The 21,418-nt window shown below is 36.7% G+C and overlaps 2 protein-coding genes and 1 pseudogene across 3 annotated transcripts in view; 2 read left to right on the top strand and 1 right to left on the bottom strand.

The window, feature by feature from the left end:
• BBS9 (Bardet-Biedl syndrome 9) overlaps window positions 1-21,418 on the bottom strand; it is a 452,280-nt gene that overhangs the window by 403,195 nt on the left and 27,667 nt on the right. The window contains exon 5 of the mRNA XM_080818332.1: window positions 16,946-17,059. Within this exon, the coding sequence (XP_080674458.1) occupies window positions 16,946-17,059 (114 nt within the window). The remainder of the gene's footprint in view (window positions 1-16,945; window positions 17,060-21,418) is intronic.
• Window positions 2,580-2,906, top strand: LOC308352738 (small ribosomal subunit protein eS26-like; the record flags this gene model as incomplete). Its single annotated transcript, XM_080819082.1, has 1 exon — window positions 2,580-2,906. One exon carries the CDS (start codon window positions 2,580-2,582, stop codon window positions 2,904-2,906), a length of 327 nt encoding a protein of 108 aa, XP_080675208.1.
• LOC308352703 (gamma-aminobutyric acid receptor-associated protein-like 2) lies at window positions 3,312-3,651 on the top strand (annotated as a pseudogene). The gene has a single exon. The product of its transcript is annotated as a gamma-aminobutyric acid receptor-associated protein-like 2 (transcript).

Below are 21,418 nucleotides of genomic sequence, written 5' to 3'. Positions count from 1 at the left end.
GTTAAAAGCTGATGAAACAAGAAAGAGAAGTTTGAGTATCCTTTGTGTAGGTGCAGAAATGAGCAGCTATGGAAAGGAGATAGCGATATAACTAGAAGAATTATAGAAAGAATGTGTCATTAATCAAAACACTTTGTCACTATGACACATCAACAGAAAAAAATTAAATATGATGAATTCAAAAATGGTGGTGTAATTACATTATTTAGAGATAAAGAGTAACCATAAGGCGGTGGGAAGGCATGGGGTAGGGGGAAATGATGCCTTCATAAGTTTGTCTGTACTATTTGGCTTTCTATTTTTATCAAATGAACTACACACAGTTAAAAGTTATTTTGAATGCTTCTGTGATCTTGCAAGGTTTAAAGTAAATAGTCTATTTTAAAATATGTAATAATCTATCTTGCTAACACATTTCTAACCTCTCTCTCCTAAGCCTAGAAACTTTATCCCTGATTTTCTAACATCTCTACAGTGGGCTGGATATTAAGGGGTGTCATTAAATTCCCCCACCTTCAATGAAAACAGTGCATAAATGTGCATGGTGTATAATCATTTTTAAGTGGGAGAGAGAAGACGGGAAAATGAGTATGATATAATATTTTAAAAGAAAGATTACTGAAAAACCAAAAGGTAGAAGACTGATTTCTACACTTCTAGCTCACTTCAATAGCAGTGTGATAAATACAAAGAGCTCAACTATTCTATAATAAGCATTACATAAATCCTAAAACTCTACCATAACATATTAAGACTTTAAAAAGCCAGAAAAATAAAGCTATTGCCAGTTAATCTCAAAACTGAGGAAAATTTACAAGAAATATGGTTCTGACATGTTAGAAATCCCTAATTTAAGTGTCCTCATTAACTGAATAATCTATTAGGCACAACGCCTACTTACCCATATCATTTGCCAAGTTTACATTTATTCCAATATAATTAACACACACTGATTCCCCAACAGATAATCTATTCTACATATTGACATCAAAACAATATGGTTTTTAGGAAGTTGGGCAGGAGAAGCAAAGAAAGAGTAAGGGCTGAATGATGGAGTCAATTTCCCAAGTTTCAAAAGAATTTGTCACCATCTTTCAAAAATAAAAGAACCATTGATTGGGTTCCCAAATTATATTATGTGTTGATCAATTCAAGAACAGCCTAATACTGCTGAGAAAACCACAGAATAACAGGATTTTGAATAATCTTTCATTGAAAGGCAAAAGTTAAACATCATATTCCTTAAGAGAACTAGCAACAGTAGACATATTAATAGTGCGAGGCACTGTTTCTAATATAGTAGGGCCCACATTAAAACCACTGCTAAAGTCTAGAAATGGTCATAACAAATCTTTCAACCTTACAGCATAAAAGTCAGTTGATAATTTCTTTGTCTAACACCTAATAAAACTCATTCTTCCAAAATTGTGGAAAAGCTAAGCACAGTCCTCCCTTATTATAAAGTTTCCTGTTACAAAGTTGCATGGTTTACACATATGTTACACTTTATTATTTTTTTAAAAGCCCTCCTTATAACACCCTCTTTGTTGTAATACTCAACATACTTTGCCTCCAGGCTAGATATATAATGAAAGCAAAATGAATTCAGACAGATTGTTGAGGGAAAAAAACTAGTTTCATTTTAGTAGTCTTTCTAAAATCTTTTTTCTTTCCTTGTAGCTTTTCATCATCTCAATGTCTTGTTCCCACTGAACATTTTCCTTTTCTTTTTACATATTTCCTTTGGTAAATGAGAGATGATAGATTGCTAAAACCATTTTGTACTACCTTCGAAACAAGAACTTTTAATATACAACTCCTGTCTTCCAAAACCTTGTACAAATTTCATCTTTAAGACAATGAACTATATAGGACTTAATCAACCAGCTGCAAAAAAGCCATATGAAATCTTAATTTTCCACTCCCACATTTTATGTTCATAGTCCCCTAAAATCATGAATATAACTTTCCAAATTAGATTTAGGAATACTTCTCAGTTATTGTTTCCATATTAAAAAATACTGCCTTATTTTAGCAAAGATCTAGAAATGCTTTCTTATTCATAAATTTCAATATAAGGAAATTTGGTATAAAAACCCTGCTTATTTTTAACTTAGGCAGAAATACAGTTCAAGGAGTGCCTGGGTGGCTCAGTGGGTTAAGCCTCTGCCTTCAGCTCAGGTCATGATCCCAGGGTTCTGGGATCGAGCCCCGCATAGGGCTCTCTGCTCATCAGGGAGCCTGCTTCCCTTCCTGTCTCTCTGCCTGCCTCCCTGCCTACTTGTGATCTCTGTCTGTCAAATAAATAAAATCTTTAAAAAAAAGAAAAAAGAAAGAAATACAGTTCAAAATAATATAATATAGGGGCACCTCATTCTGATACACCAAGCTTAATCATTTCTGAGATTCTAAATTAGCCAGAAACGAATTAAATTGTGTACTATATGAAATACTAATGGAACAAATTTTATATCTTTAGAAGTTGGAAGAGGTGAGTACATAAAATATCATTCTTCCATGTAAAGCATGCCTACTAATATTAGAACACTATTCTTGCTCTCTTGGGTCCCGCTGCCAAGATGACCAAGAAAAGAAGGAATAATGGTCGTGCCAAAAAGGGCCGTGGTCATGTGCAACCTATTCGCTGCACCAACTGCACCCATTGTGTGTCCAAGGACAAGGCCATTAAGAAGTTCGTTATTTGGAATATAGTGGAGGCCACCGCTGTCAGGGACATTTCCGAAGAGAGTGTCTTCGACGCCTGTGTGCTTCCCAAGCTGTATATGAAACTACTTTATTGCGTGAGTTGTGCCATTCACAGCAAGGCAATCAGGAATCACTCTCGTGAAGCACAGAAGGACCGAATACCCTCACCCCGATTTAGACCCACAGGTACTGCCCCATGACCTCCACCAAAGCCCATGTAAGCTAAGTCCTTAAGGACTGAAGAAAAGCTGTTCTCCAGGAAAAAATTTAAAAAAAGGCAATTATACTAAAAAAAAAAAAAAGAACTCTCTTCTTGATATTCTTGAGTATCTTAAGATTTTATAATAGTAAAAAAATTGAAAAAAACTTCAGCAATATAATTCTTAAATCATCCTACATATGTATAACACTTTAATATTTACGGTCCACGTAAAGAGTTATATGAGAATGTTCACAGCAGTTTTATTCACATTAGTAAAAAAACTGGAAACTACCCCAAAGTACATCAAAAAGATTATCTAGGTTGTTGTGGTGGTGGTTGGTGCACTGAGCTCCCCAGCTCCAAGAGCTGGCCACACCCCTTCCCCGCCACTACCATGAAGTAGATGTTCAAGGAGGAACACTTGTTGGAATACAGATGTGTGCAATCTGTGAAGACCCAAGTGAAATATCCCAACTGGGTTCCAGTGATTGTGGAAAAAGTCTCAGGCTCTCAGATTGTTGACAATGACAAACGGAAGTATCTGGTTCCATCTGACATCACTGTGGCTCCATTCATGGGGATCATCAGGAAAAGAAGCCAGCTTTCTTCTGAAAAAGCAATTTTCCTATTTGTGGGCAAAACAGTCCCACAGTCCAGCCTAACTAAGGGACCGCTTTAGAAGAAAAGATGGAGATGGATTCCTCTATGTGGCCTACAGTGGAGAGAAAACTTTTGGCTTCTGAGGGCCAGTGCTGGGCTAGGTGCATTATTCCTGCTTGTGGATCTTGTAAATAGCCAGCCATTTTCAGTTACCAGATCTCTTCACACAGACTATTAGTGTATTCACATCAACTATCACATAGACTATTAGTTTTGTAACTGGATTTATTTTAATATATTAGAAGGTTTTGTTTCCTTAGCTTAGTAAATTAACATACAGAGTTTTGTTATGAGTTTTCCTTTTTGTACACTGTCCTCAATGGCTGTACTCTCCAGGGAACTTGTTCCTCTGAAGACCATATTTAATGAAGATATTTCCATATTAAAGTGAGGTAGGCATGGTATTATAATGAAAGGGAGGGAGATGGTGCATTTCTTTTGGATTATGTTTGAAGTGTTAAAGAAGGCTAAGCATTTAAAGCACCCAAATTAAATCCTTGGCAATCAGAATACTTGCTTCACTGGATTTTGCCAACTGCCAATCACGTTGGACTGAGCTAATCTGTTCCTCTTTCTGAATCTATTAAGGTAAATAATTAACAATAAAACTTCCTCTTATAAAGGCAAAAAAAAAGATAATATACTTAAAGCTTACTGTGTATGTTATTGTGTGTGTATATATATAAAGGTACATACATATTCTGTATATATATAGTTTATATGTATGTATACATACACATATATACATAGAAACACACACACACACTTATATGTGTGTGTGCAGATAGATAGATAGATATCCTCTACACAGAATACTACTAACGTACTCTTAAAAGAACTTTAACCTGGTAGTAGTCAACAAACATTCGTTTTTCATATTAAACATTAACATACAGCTCGACCATGTGTTTTAGAATTTAAATCTGCAAACAAGAACAACCATGTAGGTTGGAAAAGGGTTACTGAATCAACTTAATTCAAGAAAGACTGGAGGATAGGGGAGGACTATTCATTTCCCTTGGCAATATGTTTTCTAGATGAATATTTTAAACTGTTGGAACATTTTATGTCACAGTGTCATTTAAATAAAGTAGTTTTATGGTAATCATTTTCCTTCTCAACTGAATAAAATATTTAATAGCTCAGTTATTCCACTGTTAAGAAAGGAACCATGATGAAACATATATATAGATCAAAAATGGCTGTCAAATCCTATCAAAACTACCATATTTAACCTTTCTCTCGTCAAACGCAGTCTTGACCACAGACATTTCCATAACACTTTTCCAGCCTTGGCATTCAGCCACCATGAAAGAAATTATTTTTTTCAAACAACACCAAGAAATTTAAAATATTCTTTTTAGCCTTTCTCCTCTTAGCCACAGTAGGCAAAGAGGCATTTAACCACCAAATTTCTACAGTATATACATATATAGAAGGAATCAAAATTCACCTTTCAGGAAAAGTAACAACTTTAAATGATCACGTAAAAAACGAATTTGCAGACTTCAGGGAACCCTCTTTATAACCTTCCCCCAGGAACTAAAGGTTTTATACAATATAATATACAGGAAGACGCTGTTTGAAAGTAACATTGTTTTATGGGTCTTGGGCCAGAGATTTTATAAATGAATACCATATATATGAGAAAACCCAGCACAGGATGAGAATCAATCCTATTATCCCCTTGATCTTCCGACTTCTCACTATGGATCCATAAAGGATCTTAAAAACAAATGAGGGAAGTTCTCCAATATTATAAAACACCTACACTTTAATGCTGAGGCAAGGAACAGGAGCCAGCACACCATAGGGATCCTTTTCTAACGTTTTTCTCTAACATTTCAACCATGTCTGTTAGAAAATAAAGGCCATATGGTTCACTGGTGAGACAAGGGTTATCAAAACATTATCTGTTGATTCCCTATAAGGAAAATAGCATTAATCTTTTATTAGCATTAATATCCCCACACAGAAAAGCAAGACTGTGTCCCGGCTGTTCATTCACCCCAGCTGAGCATATCAGTTCTCTCTCTGGATGACTATCAAAGAATCCAGACGGCTTTGGGAAGTACAGCCTCTCAGCAACCACATGTGGCCACTAACACATTTCCTTGGCAGATAAGAAAAAAAGCCTCATTTTAGACAATTAGAAGTTACTTGAAGGCTGAGGATCTGATTATCTGAGGATCTCAAGATGAGGCAAAACATGACTTACTTGTTCTTCAGTTCACTGTTTTCTTTGGCGGGCTTTTTATTCCAAAGAATGCATGAATTTTTATTTATGTGACAATATAATCCCATACAAGCCTATAGAAGTCATTTTATGATTTAAAAAATATTTCACCATGCTCATAGATATTATTAGTAAAATCTGTTCACCTTCTTTACTGACAATTATATTCCAAACATACTGAACCTTTTATATACAGCATTTTCTTTCCACGTCGGTCACAAATGTGGTACTACTGTGCTGTCAGACCTTTATAATCCATACCATGCCCATATTATGCCTACATTCTAACTTTAAACTTTCCTTGATAAAAATTCTACTTTCCTGAAGTTTCATTTGTTGAAAAAAAATCAAAGTAAAATAAAAGAACTGAAAGAGTTCAAGGAAAATGAGCTCTCACAGACAGAAAGAAGAGAGATAATAGGGTTAATGAGAAGAAGAAATGTCTTTTACACTAAATATCAAAGAATTTAAATAATTTTTGAAAACTAAAACCTTTTTGACTTGTGAATATTATCACAACTACTCAATAATTCTGAATATCACATTTTATGCAAAAAACATATTTAACAAAAGGATGAATAATGTATAGAAACAAAACTCTAAATCAATAAAAAAGCTCATTATTTCTACTAATAAGTTTGACTTGTATAAACGCTGCTTCACTAGGTAAAGGTAAGTCCGGAGGCCCAAGTAATCACGTCCACCTTTACCACTATGGTAACTACTACAATCCATGCACTGCAGTAGTCAGTCAACATGTGTTTGTTAAGGAAGAAAACAAAACTCAGAAGCTGGCTAGAAGGAGTGCACTGGGCTAACATTTGTTTCCAAAAAATAACCTTGAAAGCCTGATGTGTATAACATCAGCTCTGTGCAACCACATGGCAATTTTGGTTCATTCACCAACAAATACTATATGCCAAGGACTGTGTACGACATTGGATACGTGGTGAACAGAAGACATGGTATCTGCCCTCACTAAGCGTACAGAAAGGCCTCCCTCTCCTTCTCAAAGAGTTCACACAGAATAGCAGGAATATTAATTAAACAAAACAAGCACCAATGACAGGGTGATATATAAGGCTGCAAAACTAAAAATGAGAACCAAACAAAACCCTAACAATATATACATGTATATGAAATACAACATTATAATAATTGAGAAACAATTTGTTATCAAGTGAGATATGGTTGTAGTGTCATCTACTAAATCTCAAATGATCAGTGGATGATCCACACAATATGAACAAAATGTAAAAGGAACAGATCTAAAATAACTCTCAGAGACTATTTCATGTAGGGAAATCTCAAATTTCATTGAACAAAAATCATTTACAAGTGATAGTCCAAATATATAGACTGAAATGGGAACCTGAAAAGGCAAAGTAGCAAAAACAAGCAGAAGGCAGTGATGACCGTTAGAAGCACCATTGTACATGCTCCCCATCAGTCCCAGAGAACTCCCATCAGTTCCAGAGTACTGATGCAGGGTACATCCCATCCACCTGCAGACACTATTACCAGACATACTGAGCTGTGACTGGACACAGGCCTCAAGAAGGTTTTCCCAGAATATAAAATAGACACAGGTTTAAAATCACCGTATGGATATTTTTTACCATTTTAAAGGTAAAAAGGAGTATAAGAATTGGCAGGTAAAATATATCCATCACCAAATATTTAGAATATCATATAACATGCTATTTTTTTAATTTATAGATAAACCCAAGTAATATGGGTTTTTTTTCTGTTTGCTAGTAAATCCATATGTTTTCAACTGATGCAAACTGAAGACAATTTTTAATAAATTCTTCAACTGACTTCAAGATATATTCATATTAAGTAAAAGCTTTGCTAAGAAATACATCTATTTCACATATTTATTGCCATTACTTGCATGCATCCCATATTATGTAGCACCAGATTTCACACAACAAACACTTTCTCAATGACTGTGCCATTTTAATGGCAAGATGGCTAAATTCCAGAAATAAAAAATTACTCTGGGTTAACTCAGGGTGGAATATTCTAGGCTACAGTCTGTTTATATTTATTTATATCATAACACTGATATGTTATCAATGGTTATCTTTGGAAGATGGTGCTAAATCATTTGTTTCCTCTTTTCTACACATTGATACATTTAAAATACTCCTTTGTGAACATGATTACTTTTATAACAAAAGCATACACATTTTGGTGTGGAGAGTACTGAAAGAGGAAAAGATGAAGTAAAATCATGCCCTACATCACTTCAAGTTTCAATTTATCAATAAAAAATTGGGAACATGCCACCAAATTTAACATAGACTAAACCCAGAAGTAAAAACATGTCAAATGGCCTTGCAAAGCATTTGATTAAACTGAATTACAACAAATCTCTAAATACGAACAAACATTTGGAGCAATTATCACCACTCCCCCAGTATAGCCAGAATGAGACTGCATGCAGCCCAGAGCACAGCACACTCTTATCCCCTGCCTTCTCCAGTTCACATAAACACCTCACGACACACTCAAAACGCCACTGCTTGCCTCTCCTGGCCATTGTAAAGCAGCACCCCAGGAAGGCTCTAGGAGAGAAAGAGAAGTCAAAAGCAAGATGGACATTTACAGCGTTTTGGCCACCCAGCACCTATTTCACCCTCTTCTGTAAATGTTATATACATGGGTTACACTTGGCCCCAAGTTGTTTAGTTCCTCACAGCAAGCTGACCACGAATGTGAACTCAAAGCCCACAGATGCCAAACTTAAATTTTTACACTTTCATTTGCTTTAATTATAGCCCATATTAGCATATTTTTAGCCATTTATAGTGTGCCTGCTTTGCATATTCTGCAAAAATGCACCCAACATCTACTAGTCATAGATGAGACAAATCCTAGAGCTACAGAAGTCACTGTTGCCCTCCAAAGCTTCCGGACCAGGACTCACCATCTTGCATCTGAGCAATATCACCTACACATAAATCCCCCACTCAGATTACCCTCTCCCCAGGGAGTTTCCTTGCCCACTTCCCCTTCTAGGTGGTGGTCCCCTGCTATGGTCTCTGGAAAATCTCCTGCAGTAAGGGACTTCTTCCCCTTGGTGAAATCCTGTCAAACCACCACCCAAATAAAGCTCAATTGGGAATACTGACATCTCATATTCATGACTTTTTCTTTGATCAACTCCAAAATCCTCAAACTCACCACAGTTCATTATTTGCCTACATTCCCCCAAAGGTCCACCCCTCTCCACTCTTAGTCTTAGTAGTTAATAGGAAAACTGGCCCTAACTCTCCCATGCTTTACTCAGACTCCAGCTTAACTGCATTCCTTCAGTGACAGCGATTGGAATCTAAGATAATTTAGCATTGCAGCAGCCATCTTTTTTTTAATTTATTTAATTTATTTATTTGAGAGAGAGTATAAACGAGAAAGAGCACAGGCAGGGGGAGCAGCATGCAGAGGGAGAAGCAGGCTCTCCACTGAGCAGGGAGCCCCATGCAGGACTCCATCCCAGGACCCCGAGATCATGACCCAAGCCAAAAGCAGATGCTTAACCATCTGAGCCACCCAGGAGCCCCAACTGTAGCCATCTTGAAACCAAGAGGAAATAGCCTGTCCAAGGAAATGGAAGCGAAAGATGAAAAGAGAGAAACCAAATCTGATCACACTAGAGGCCCAAATGGTGATAGTGAGTAAATGTCTTATTCTTGCATGAGCCTACTGTCAACTGCAGTCAAAAGATTTCTCAGTTTTGTCACCTGGCTGGCTCAGTCAGTACATCTGTAACTCCTGACCCCAGGGTCGTAACTCTGAGCCCCACTTTGGATATAGAGATTACTTAAAAATGAAATCTTTAAGGGGTGTCTGGGTGCCTCAGTTGGTTAAATGTCTGACTCTTGATTTTGGCTCAGATCATGGTCTCAGGGTCATGAGATCAAGTCGCATGTTGGGCTCCATGCTCAGCATGAATCTGCTTGCAATTCTCTCCTTCTCCCTCCGCCCCTCCCTCCATTCACAAGCACACTCACCTGTTCTCTCTCTTCCTCGAAAATAAGTAAGTAAATAAAATCTTAAAAAAAAAAAATCTTCAGTTCCACTAAAGGCAGAGTTAGACCCACTAGAAAAGCAAAATTGTGGCACATACAGAAATTGAGAGGTATTGGTTTTTTATGATAATGTTTCTTTATATCTTAAATAGTCTGTTACCTGTTAAGCTCAAAATATAAATATCCCCATGAAAAACAAAAACTAATAATCAAGAAAACTAATTTTAAAAATTAGAGCAGACTACAACTAATAATATTGTATTGTACACTTTAAAATCTGTTAAGAGATACAAATATCAAATCATTGTGGCACCTGGGTGGCTCAGTGGGCTAAAGCCTCTGCCTTCAGCTCAGGTCATGATCTCAGGGTCCTGGGATCGAGCCCCACATCGGGGTCTCTGCTCAGCAGGGAGCCTGCTTCCTCCTCTCTCTCTGCCTGCCTCTCTGCCTACTTGTGATCTCTTGTCTGTCAAATAAATAAAATCTTTAAAAAAAAAAAAAACAAATATCAAATCATTATATTACACACATGAAACTAACATATGTCAGTTTCATGTCAACTGTATCTCAATTTAAAAATCTGTTAACAGGGTAGATGTCATGTTCATCGTTCTTACCACAGCAAAATTACAGATAGATAGATAGATAGATAGATACACACATATGTAGATATGTAAATAAAAGAAAGAAAGAAAGAGAAAATTGAAGAAAAGAAAGGAAAAGAAAAGGAAGAAAGAAAGAATTAGAGTAAAGAAGCAAGAAATGTCAGAGAAGGCTAAAGATTGAAGAAAGAATCAGATGGTACTGATCATTTCTACTGTAAAGTATTAAAGAAACTTTTCCCCATAAACTACAAATTCATTGTGAAAAGAAAGCAATTATTCAACATGACTATAAAGCACAAATTATGTGATAAGAAATAAAATTTTAAGGAACTGGCCCATCATAATCCAAAGAGCATACTTGCTCAAATAAAAATGTATCCAAGTTAATTTTTTCAGCAAAATACTATGGAAGATATTTTGTTCATCAGATCAAAATTTCATCCTACCTCCTCAAAGACTTCTCCCACCTTATAAACCCTTTTCCCCTCCAGCTATGGCCTTACCTTACTCTTACTCTTCACAGTCAAACCTCTTCATAGAATAGCTTTCCTTTGTGATTTCCATTTCTTCACCATGAATTCCTCATTCTGGGGCAACTGGACCAGTGCTCCTATTCTTCTGTTAAAACTGCTCTCCCTAAGATCACCAGTGACCTCCAAATGGCTAACTCCAGTATTTTCTTTTTTAATACTCCAGCTGTTTAACCTCTGACTCTCTGGACTCCTTTCATACCTCTTAAAACCATCTTCCATGACATGCTCTGTCTCTCCATTTATCTTTCAATCTCTTGTGTTCCTTCATCTCCTAACCTTACCCTTCAATTTGTCATTCTCAACAAATACAGTCATAGTACTCTACCCATCTCTAGAGTACGACAATATCCTTCTCCATTGAGATCAGCAGGTAGCGAAAGAAAATTTTGCCTTACTAAAGGCTTTAAACTCTAGGTAAGAAAGTCCACTTAGTAGCCTGAAAAATGCCAAAGTTTTTTAAAGCAAAATAATTTTTCTTAAGTGCTGCAAATTCTGAAAAATCATCTCAAGAGGAACAAACCATCCCAGAGAGAATTTGAACAGCTCAGCCTATGGGCAATGAAAGCTTTAGACTGAAGACTATAAAGTTGTTCATTTAGAGGAAACTGGGGATAAAAATGAAGGGCTGAAATAAAAGAGGTAATAGTGTATTCCCCCACCTTTATGTACTATCCTCCCCATACACACACACACACACACACACACACACATACATTTATTCAGCCTGAGAAACCTGCTCCATCCTCAAGGCTCCAGTGTAACTTTGTACATATCTATCTCTATTACAATTTACCTCATTATATCATAATTCTTAGGCTTTATTGCTCCCTAGGTTGCAAGATTCCTGACAACACAAACTATCTTTTATTCATCTTTCTACTCCTAGAAACTAGTACAGTGCCTGGGTACTCAGAAGACTCTCAGTAAATGTGCACTGGTTGGATGGATGGATAGACGGATAGAGATGATGCAAGGGAGGACTAACACCAGACTTCTTCTAGTCCCTGAAAGTTCCCATACACCTCCAACAAATCAGCTACTTCTTCCCAATGTCCCTTTTGCACACTTGAAAGAGCCATATACGTTATAAGGTTTGTCAGCTTGTCCCAGCCCTACAGGACAAATTTGTGATAACCGAGGATGTAACCATAGGGTCTCTAAGTCATACTATGAATAAAGGAAGGTTAACCTCAACTGTCTTGATGGTAGTAACATATATTACACATACTAGATAAAGTACCTTATTTTACCAAGCTAAGTATTTGCAGTTGTTGACCTTAAAACAATAGCATTCTTTCTTCGATGTACCATTGGCTTTCTGTCAGTCCACATTAATGTTGTCCTTCTTTTTTTTTGTTTTTTTTTGAAGACAAGGATGTCATACATCCTGCCTTTTTTTTTTTTTTAAGATTTTATTTATTTATTTATTTATCAGAGAGAGAGAGAGAGAGAGAGAGAGCACACAAGCAGGCAGAGTGGCAGGCAGAGGCAGAGAGAGAAGCATGCTCCCTGCCAAGCAAGGACCCTGGGATCATGACCTGAGCAGAAGGCAGCGGCTTAACCAACTGAGCCACCCAAGCGTCCCTAATGCTGCCCTTTTCAAAATACAATTCTGAATTGACAAACTTATCTTAACTAGGTAAAGTACCATATCAACAACTATTATAGTGACCCAATGAAATAAAAGCAGAGGAAAATCTGGTAGAGATATCATTTGTCCCTTTTCTCAAAAACAAGTAGAGTTCCAATTGCCAAATAAATTCCACCAATTTTAATAATATATTTGTAAATCAATTCAAATCTACCTTTTCAAAACTGATTTAGTATCTTTCTAAACTGTAATTTGATTGTCCATGGTAATGCCACTCACTAAATTTTGCAAGCATTAATTTGTCAATAGTATAAAAGGCAAAGATAAACGACCATTTTTATAAAATCCCAGAGTCACATGTTCTTCAAAAAAAGCAGTTTAGATTTACACTAGAGAAACTACAAACGTTTTTAACTCCAAACACATCTCCTCCCACACTCCTTTTGTTTAAAAAAGCCCAATACAGCCATTAATATCAGTCATTTCTCCCTAAAAAGTATAATTTGGAAAGAATTTTAACTTAAATTCTGGAATGGTAGGTAGTACTCTGAATAATGGAAGATATTAAGGAAATATTCCTCAACTAGTTCATAAAACTAGATTTCCTATTTCTTTATCATTTTTTCTCATTAAGAGACATTACATGTAGCTTGACATAAAGCCAATCCTATTGCATCAAAAGAATACAACTTTGAGTTTTTGCAGATGTATAAAAGGTGTTTTTGAAAGACTTTCTTAATGAACATGTAAACAAAAAAAGGTTTAAAAAACAGTAATCACTCTTTTGCTAATTTCAAATCATATATTACCCTCCCATATATAACCTCTCTGATTACTGGGGGCCTGAGGGAGGATTTTTCTTAGAAACCAAAAATATCAATGGAAAAAACAAGTATCTGACCCAGAAGTTACTCAACATATTGTCCATAATCTACAAAGAATCAGAGTTATGCACTAACTTCAGACAAACCAAGATACACCTCCTTCTGATAGGAAAGTTTTTTCTGATTTACGAAGATTAATTTACTCACAGCCCAGACAAGGAAGCATTTTAGTACGGTTAACACCACTAGATTCTAGAAGCGGAAAGTCTGAATTAGAATCCCTTCTCTACCATTGGCTTAGTATATCTTAAGTTACTCAACCTGTAAAGCACTTAGAGCAGTGCCTAGTACAGAATAGTACTCAGCAGATGGAGGACAGCAACATACCTCTAGATCTCTGAGACCTGGCATCATTGAGAAGAGCATTAGAAATCTCAAACTCAGGTCCAATTCTGGACTTACAAAATTAGAACCTGCATTTTTATCAAGATCTCATTATGATTCAAATGCAACTTAAGATTTGAGAAGCACAGAAAGCATTTTTACGTTATATTCTGAGATGTTACCTATTATAATTAAATTTTCTTAAAACCACTCTAATACTTTTCTGAAACATGAGGAAGTTATACTTATTTTTAGTAAAAGAGAAAGTATTATTTGGGCTCAAAATTCCTCCACTGGTGATTTCTCACCATACTTTATTTAAAGGCAGAACCCACTAAAATCCAAGGTTGTAGAGGACTGCCATCTAGTGGTAGTTTATTCTGGTGCACATGCAAAATAAATTCGCTCTGCCTTCCCATTCCTTATAAACACATTTGTTTAAAATGGGGCCAGGTTTTCTTCTTGCTTAATTCCTTTCTTGAGGACTACTGACATGATTATACAACTAAATAATTCCACAAGAAGGTATGCTAAATAAGAGGAAGATAGAAGACAACAAATTGTAAGTCTCCCTTTTTAAACTCAGATCAAGTCTAGGGAAGTCTTCAAATTAAAAGACTGATTAGCTCACTCCTGAAAAAGTGCACATTAGGCACACACAGTGACTTCAGGCTTAGAAAATGGGCTTTGTATAGAAATGTGCATATCTTGGACTGACTTTTACTCTCTTCTTAAGTTCTGTACTTCTTTTTTTTTTTTTTTTAAGTTCTGTACTTCTTACAATTTATTTATATAGTATATGGCAGGGGAAATTATCAGGTTGAGAACAAAATTGTATAACCTTCTGACTCAATATTCATTCCACATTCTATCCTAGGGAAATAATCAGAAATGTGGACAAAGAGTTATGTACAAAGATGTATATTTCAGCAAACAAAACAATCTTAATAGCTTCATAATAACCTACTGAATCTATGCATCAAAACTTAGTCATTCTGTTCTATAACTCATTTAGATCAGTTCTCATTTTTCTCTATTACAAAATGTATATATGAAAGGAAGGGAGGGAGGACAGAAAGAGGAAAGAGATAACTATATGGCAATTTGATATGATTTTTCTATATTTTGGCTCATTTCCTAATACACATTGCCATAAGTCACATATAAGCATCCAAGAATATTTTTATGGTTTTCTATAGCCAACCTGCTTTCTAAGAGTGTTACGTCATTTTACACGGCCCCAAGCAATGTAGGATACGCTATCACCTCTCTAGCATCAGATTTTATCCCATGACCAATTTTTTTAACAGTTGTATTGAGATATTATATATCACCTCTTTGAAGTATACAGCTCAAGTATTTACTGTATTTACAGTGTGCAACCATCACCATAATCTAATTTTAGAACATTTTCATCCTCCCAAAAAGAAATCATGTACTTATTAGTAGTAATTCCCTATTAACCCTGGAAATCCACCAATATGGCTGGTTATTACTAATTCACCAACCTCATCATTTTTTCATATTTTTTATAGATACCACAATGATATTATGTGTTTCAAACCCATTAAATGGAATAATCACTTCAGCTACTCACACATTTCTGTTTCAAATTCTGAAATGTTCTGCTTAACCATAGGAAAGTAAAGCATATCAGAATGGCCTCTTTATTAAATGGCCTGTGCAGTGGCCCTAGAGGTGGGCAAGGTGGGGAGAGGGTTCTGCAGCTTCGCCCTGCCTATCACAAGTAGAACAGAGGCCTAGGTCCCCTGATCATGTCAGACTTTTTTATTTTTTTAAGAATACTGAAACTCAGTTCTGAAAGCTAAGGTTAAGAAGGGATACTTCACTGATAAAAGCCTCTCATCAAATTTTAGTTCTCTCTACTCTCTTCATCCAACTCCGGACATCTCCCATATTCCATAAATAATCCAAACATTCCCATTACTCAAGTTAAACAATTCTGCAATCCAGCCAAGTGTTCTGTTTCATATCATTTTATGTAAAACATTTATTTGTACATCACCACCTAAAATATTCCTGTTAACTGATACACTCAAATTCATTCTTCCTCACCTTTATCTCTATGTATGAAAAAACTGAGTTCACACAAATGACTTCCAAAATAAAGTCATTTTTTTATGCCACTAAAGAAAAATCTAATATAGGTAGCCTACATTTTAATGCAATGATTAAACAATAAACAAAAAAAATATGAGTCCAGAGAGATGCAAAATATTATGAAATCCCTAGTTCATGTTCCACAGGTCACACACACACACACACACACACACACACACACACACACAGGTAAGTGTCACTACCCAGCTTCCTATCCTCACTCCAGCACCAGTGGCTCCTCTATCACCCTATCACGGGGAAGTGAGAGGAGGTTACGTGGTAAATAAAAACTCTCCCATGCCAACAGCAACAGTGTACCCAAGCAAGCATCAAGCCCTGGTAACACAGGAAGCTCTGGGATTAGGGTGGGCAGGCTGCACGTAGCCCCATGCTACTTAGAAAAAGATACCCCCAACGTGAAAGGAACCCAGCCTCACTGAGCCAATACTTGATAAATGTAATGGGTCTGTGAAATATAAAAAAGGCCCCCTTGCTCTGGGGAGGTTTATTGCAGGCCAGAACACATGGCTTGATAAGCAGGATGAGGTCTGCATTTCACTCTGTGTTTGCCCCCAGTCTAGGCGCCCTAGAGCAGAAACAACATACAGAAACCTGTGCAGTGTGGCCCTAGAGGTGGGCGAGGTGGGGAGAGGGTTCTGCAACTTCGCCCTGCCTATCACAAGTAGGACAGGGACGCCCTATCAAAGAGATCAACCCCTTCTTCCACTGAAAGAGGCAGTCACACGGTTCCCAAAAAAAGCTCAGCTCAATTTCAATCAACTTATGTACAAAGACAAAATTTAAAGGAAGACACTTTTAGAAATATCTCTATAGACCATATAAAAGTGCTGGTTGTGGGAAAATGAAACACATTTGATGTTTAAAGTTTTCTCTTTTCATATTTTGCTTGATCACTCGAATATAAAGTTCTCAGTAAAATATTTAACTCCCTCTGAGATTCATACCCCATGATCCTCCATTTTTATATGGCCAAATATCCTAAGTCTGCTACTTGCAATAGCACACTCATGATTAATGCCAATTACCTTTTACACCACCAAATGATCCATAAGTCATATTGCAGGCTGTTCTCTGCAGATTATGTTCATACATCAATTTGATCTGATATTGGTTTCCATGTTCCACATTACCCAAGGTTCCTAAAGAGAAAAAAATTGCAAAATTGCTTTGTATTTGTTTACATTTAAAAATATTCATTTCTTCTCATCCTCTACACCAATTCTAAATAATTCAATTTCAGTGAAATTTAAAATGACAAAGCACTAAAACAATGTGTATTATGAATAATAAGCATACTGATGACACAGAATGCCAGCACAGTTAGGACAATTTCAGTCTTGGCTAGATTATACCATTTGATGAAATACCACCCTGGGTGACATTTCTTATCTATTTCCATTAGGTCTGAGTAAAGTGTGTTATTTAAATAAAAACAAAAACACCCAATTTCAGTTCTGAAATAAATGAGGTTAAGTTCCTTACACTTAAACAATAATAGAGCAAAGACATGACTCAAAGTGTCTTGGAAAAAATTCCCCACACTTTGAAGCAATTCGGTTTCCTGTCCCACCTCTCAAAATACTCAAGCCCCTAATACACTATAACTTAATTTAATGGAGAGATATTCCAAAGTTTCCTTTAGCCAGTATATAGGACAATATGTTTTATATGAAGTCCGCAAAGAATCTTCTTCAAAACAAAGATACTTTCTCTGCACCTAATAGATCATATGTACTACAGTTGCTTTCTATTTCTTTCCAAATTTGAAAAGATTCATGTTTTTTAAATAAAGATTTTATTTATTTATTTATTTATTTATTTATTTATTTGAGAGAGAGAGAGAGAGCACAGCAGGAGAGAGCAGCAGAGGAAGAGGGAGAAGCAGACTCCTCACCCAGCAAGGACCCTGATGCAGAACTCCATCCCAGGACCCTGAGATCACAACCCAAGCTAAAGGCAGAGACTCAAGCAACTGAGCCAGCCAAGCACCCCAAGAAAGATTCCTTATACTTACTTTACTCTCTGGTTGTTTTCTAGAGTACTTACAGCTGAAGCTATGTCCCAGTAACCAGGCAAGAGCATTATAGTTAAAAGAGGTGATAGGAAGAAAAAGGATTCAGAAATCAACTTTTTCCATTAAGGAACATCTTTGTCTTTCATTCAAAAATGCAAAATTTAGGGACGCCTGGGTGGCTCAGTTGATTAAGCGGTTGCCTTCGGCCCGGGTCATGATCCCAGGGTCCTGAGATCGAGTCCCACATCGGGCTCCTTGCTCGGCGGGGAGCCTGCTTCTCCCTCTGCCTCTGCCTGCCTCTCTGTCTGCCTGTGCTCACTCTCTCTGACAAATAAATAAATAATCTTTTTTTTTTAATGCAAAATTTAAAGAAAAACTTAAAATATAAAATATAAAGCAAACGAAATAGTCTCCAAACTGGATAGTATTAGATCATTAAAACAATCTAAACATATATGTCTGTCTGTATCTATGTGTATACATATTTACACATGAGTATTTGTTTTTTGTCCAAAAGGTTTTACCAATGTAACACTGAGGTTGTAAGAATCAAAATATTTCTATTTCCATTTTAGAAGTGAGGCAAGTACCCTAAATTTAAAAAAAATTTAAGGGACACCTGGATGGCTCAGTCATTAAGGATCTGCCTTCGACTCAGGTCATGATCCCAGGATTCTGGGATCGAGTCCTGCATCAGGCTCCTTGCTCAGTGGGGAGCCTGCTTCTCCCTCTGCCTACTATTCCCCTTCTTGTGCTCTTAATCTCCCTGATAGATAGATAGACAGACAGACAGATATTTAAGAAATTTCCCCCCAAATCACACAGCTGGTAAAGGACAGAGTATTCAAACTAGGTCTTCAGAGTTAGCACCATATATCCTGGTGCCTGGCTGTCCATCATTTTACAACTTGGAAAAAACTTGGTAAGACAATGACAATTTCCCTAAACAAACCAGCCATCAAAAAACATCATTTCCACCTCCACCTTTCTCGCCTGGCCTTTTCTTCATTTGGAAGGTGAAGGGTTGAAAGAGAAAACTAACAGGAGGATTTCTTGGAGGAAAATCATTTCTACTCTGATTTAGGACCCTGAAAATGGGAACAACAGACTTCACATGCCAATAGAATAAGAAACAAAGAGAAAGACTCAAATTTGCTTGCTAACCCTGATAGATGAAGGCTTTGTGGAATCTAAATGGTAGTAAAATCAGTAAGGTCCAGGGAAACCGAGGAGTAATCGCAACCACATGGGCGAAAAAAAAGGGGGGGTGGGGGGAAAGAAACACATACACACACACTAAAATAACTCACAGCCTTAACCTTAGGAGAGGTCTAGCCTCCAAGAAACCAGAAAAAGAAGTTCAAAGAAACATTTGGTTTGCCTCTACAGAAATTACCAAATCCATCCTATACCTAAAACCAAATCAACACCTCTGAGTTAGGAATGCACTTACACATGTTTGTTAGCTGAAAGGTCAGCAAACAGGGGCTCAGCATTCAATACTTACACAAACTTGGCATGAAATGACACTTAGGATTTGTGTTCTGAAAAAGCTCCAAAGGCATTGGAAATCTTCAGATTTCAGGTAATAGCACTTTAAAACTTAATAGTGCACCTATGGAGAACAGAAGACAATTCGTCTTCCTTAGACACTACTTTGGAATAAAGGTAGTATCTGAAAAATCTAAAATTTCTGACCATTTTTTTCTAGAGACACATCGATGGTACAAGATTAAAACTACTTATATACAAGGAGGCTTGGGGGGATTTTTTTTGTTCGTTTGTTTTTTAAGATGTTATTTATTTACTTGACAGAGAAAGAGAGAGAGAACAAGCAGTGGGAGCAGCAGGCAGAGGGAGAGGGAGAAACAGGCTCTCTGCCAAGCAGGGAGCTCGATGCAGGGCCAAATCTCAGGACCCTGGGATCATGACCTGAGTTGAAGGCAGACCCTTAAAAGAATGGGCCACCCAGCACCCTTACTTATAACACAGGTTTTGTCCTGGGATATACAGATTGAATATAGTATCTTTATAACTACAGTCCATGTATAGCTAGAATTAATATGAATTTTCATCTATTAGAAGGTAAAAAAGATAACAGAACATCCAGGTTGTTAGGCTTATTTAAACACAATTTGATTTAAACAAAAATATTCTCTAGAAAAATCAAAGATCACCTTGACAACAGTTTTTGGTACAATTTTAGACAAATGTGGAGAAATCTAATGAAGTGAAAATGAAATAAAAGCCATTACAGAGTAAATTAAAAGGTTCATTGTGTTAAATAACCAAATTAGATTATATAAAACTATGAAAAATAAAGAACCACATCTTTTTGCCCACTCATAGCAAACATTAAAATTCTATAAATATGTCAAATGCTTAGCAAATGCTTGTTGAAGTACACAATTTTTGGAAAAGAATATTTAAGAGGACATAATCAGTATGGTTTACGCTCACACATCTGTAACCATTTACTCAGAAACTGAAGCCCATCAGAAAGGAATCTGAAATGCCATGTGATCTTTTTCCTTTCGGTATCATAAGGTAGGCTAACTTCATTTTAGCAAGACCCTGCTATTTCTCTATATTAAGCATGCATTTGATAACATTATCACCCACCAAAAAGAGGTCAGCACAGCGGCCTATGAAGGGTTGTTTGGTGTGTCCAGGAGGTCTCCTCTAGCATGCCTCAAATCTTTTTTAGAAGCACACAGCATGGGGGGGCCTGGGTGGCTAAGTCATTAAGCGTCTGCCTTCAGCTCAGGTCATGATCCCAGGGTCCTGGGATCGAGCCCCACATCTGGGCTCCCTGCTCTGCTGGAAAGCCTGCTCCTCCATCTCCCACTCCCCCTGCTTGTGTTCCCTCTCTCTCTGTCTCTCTATCAAATAAATAAATAAAATCTTAAAAAAAAATTCTGAGTAGAAGTACACGGCATAAAAAGAAAACAAATATATTTGGGGAGGGGCCAGCTAGAGGTGAGAATGTCAAGTTCAGCTAGCACTTTCATTTGTTGACACCAGTGGTTTTACTTAAACTAAAAAATGTTTATGCTTGCCCTGTTACAGTAAAAGCTAGGGAAAAGTTCAGTCAGGAACCGCAGAAATATATTCAAGAGAACAAAAATATTAACTTCCCTGCTTCTCCATTTAAGCCAAGCCAGAAAAAATATGCAAATTGTCAGCCTCCAAATATCATAAGAGGCTGAAGAAATGAAAGACAGAATAGGGAAGTGAGGTGGGGCATAAGGGAATGTAGTTTGGAGAACTCTTTATCCCCAGAGAACACAAAGCTTGCAAATGAATACAAAGAATAAAAGAGCAATAAAATCACCATTCCCATGACAAATAACTGTCATTTTCAACACTAATTTGAAGCAAAATACCAATGTCCTATAAACAAGTTGTGACCAAATATGGCAGTTTCTTTCAGCAGGTCTTTTTAATAAACATACACTTTATCACTAGTCTATTGTGCCCTATA

The sequence above is a fragment of the Martes martes genome, assembly GCF_963455335.1.
Source record: "Martes martes genome assembly, chromosome: 11".
Classification (NCBI taxonomy): Eukaryota; Metazoa; Chordata; class Mammalia; order Carnivora; family Mustelidae; genus Martes; species Martes martes.
This window is presented reverse-complemented; position numbering and strand designations above follow the sequence as displayed.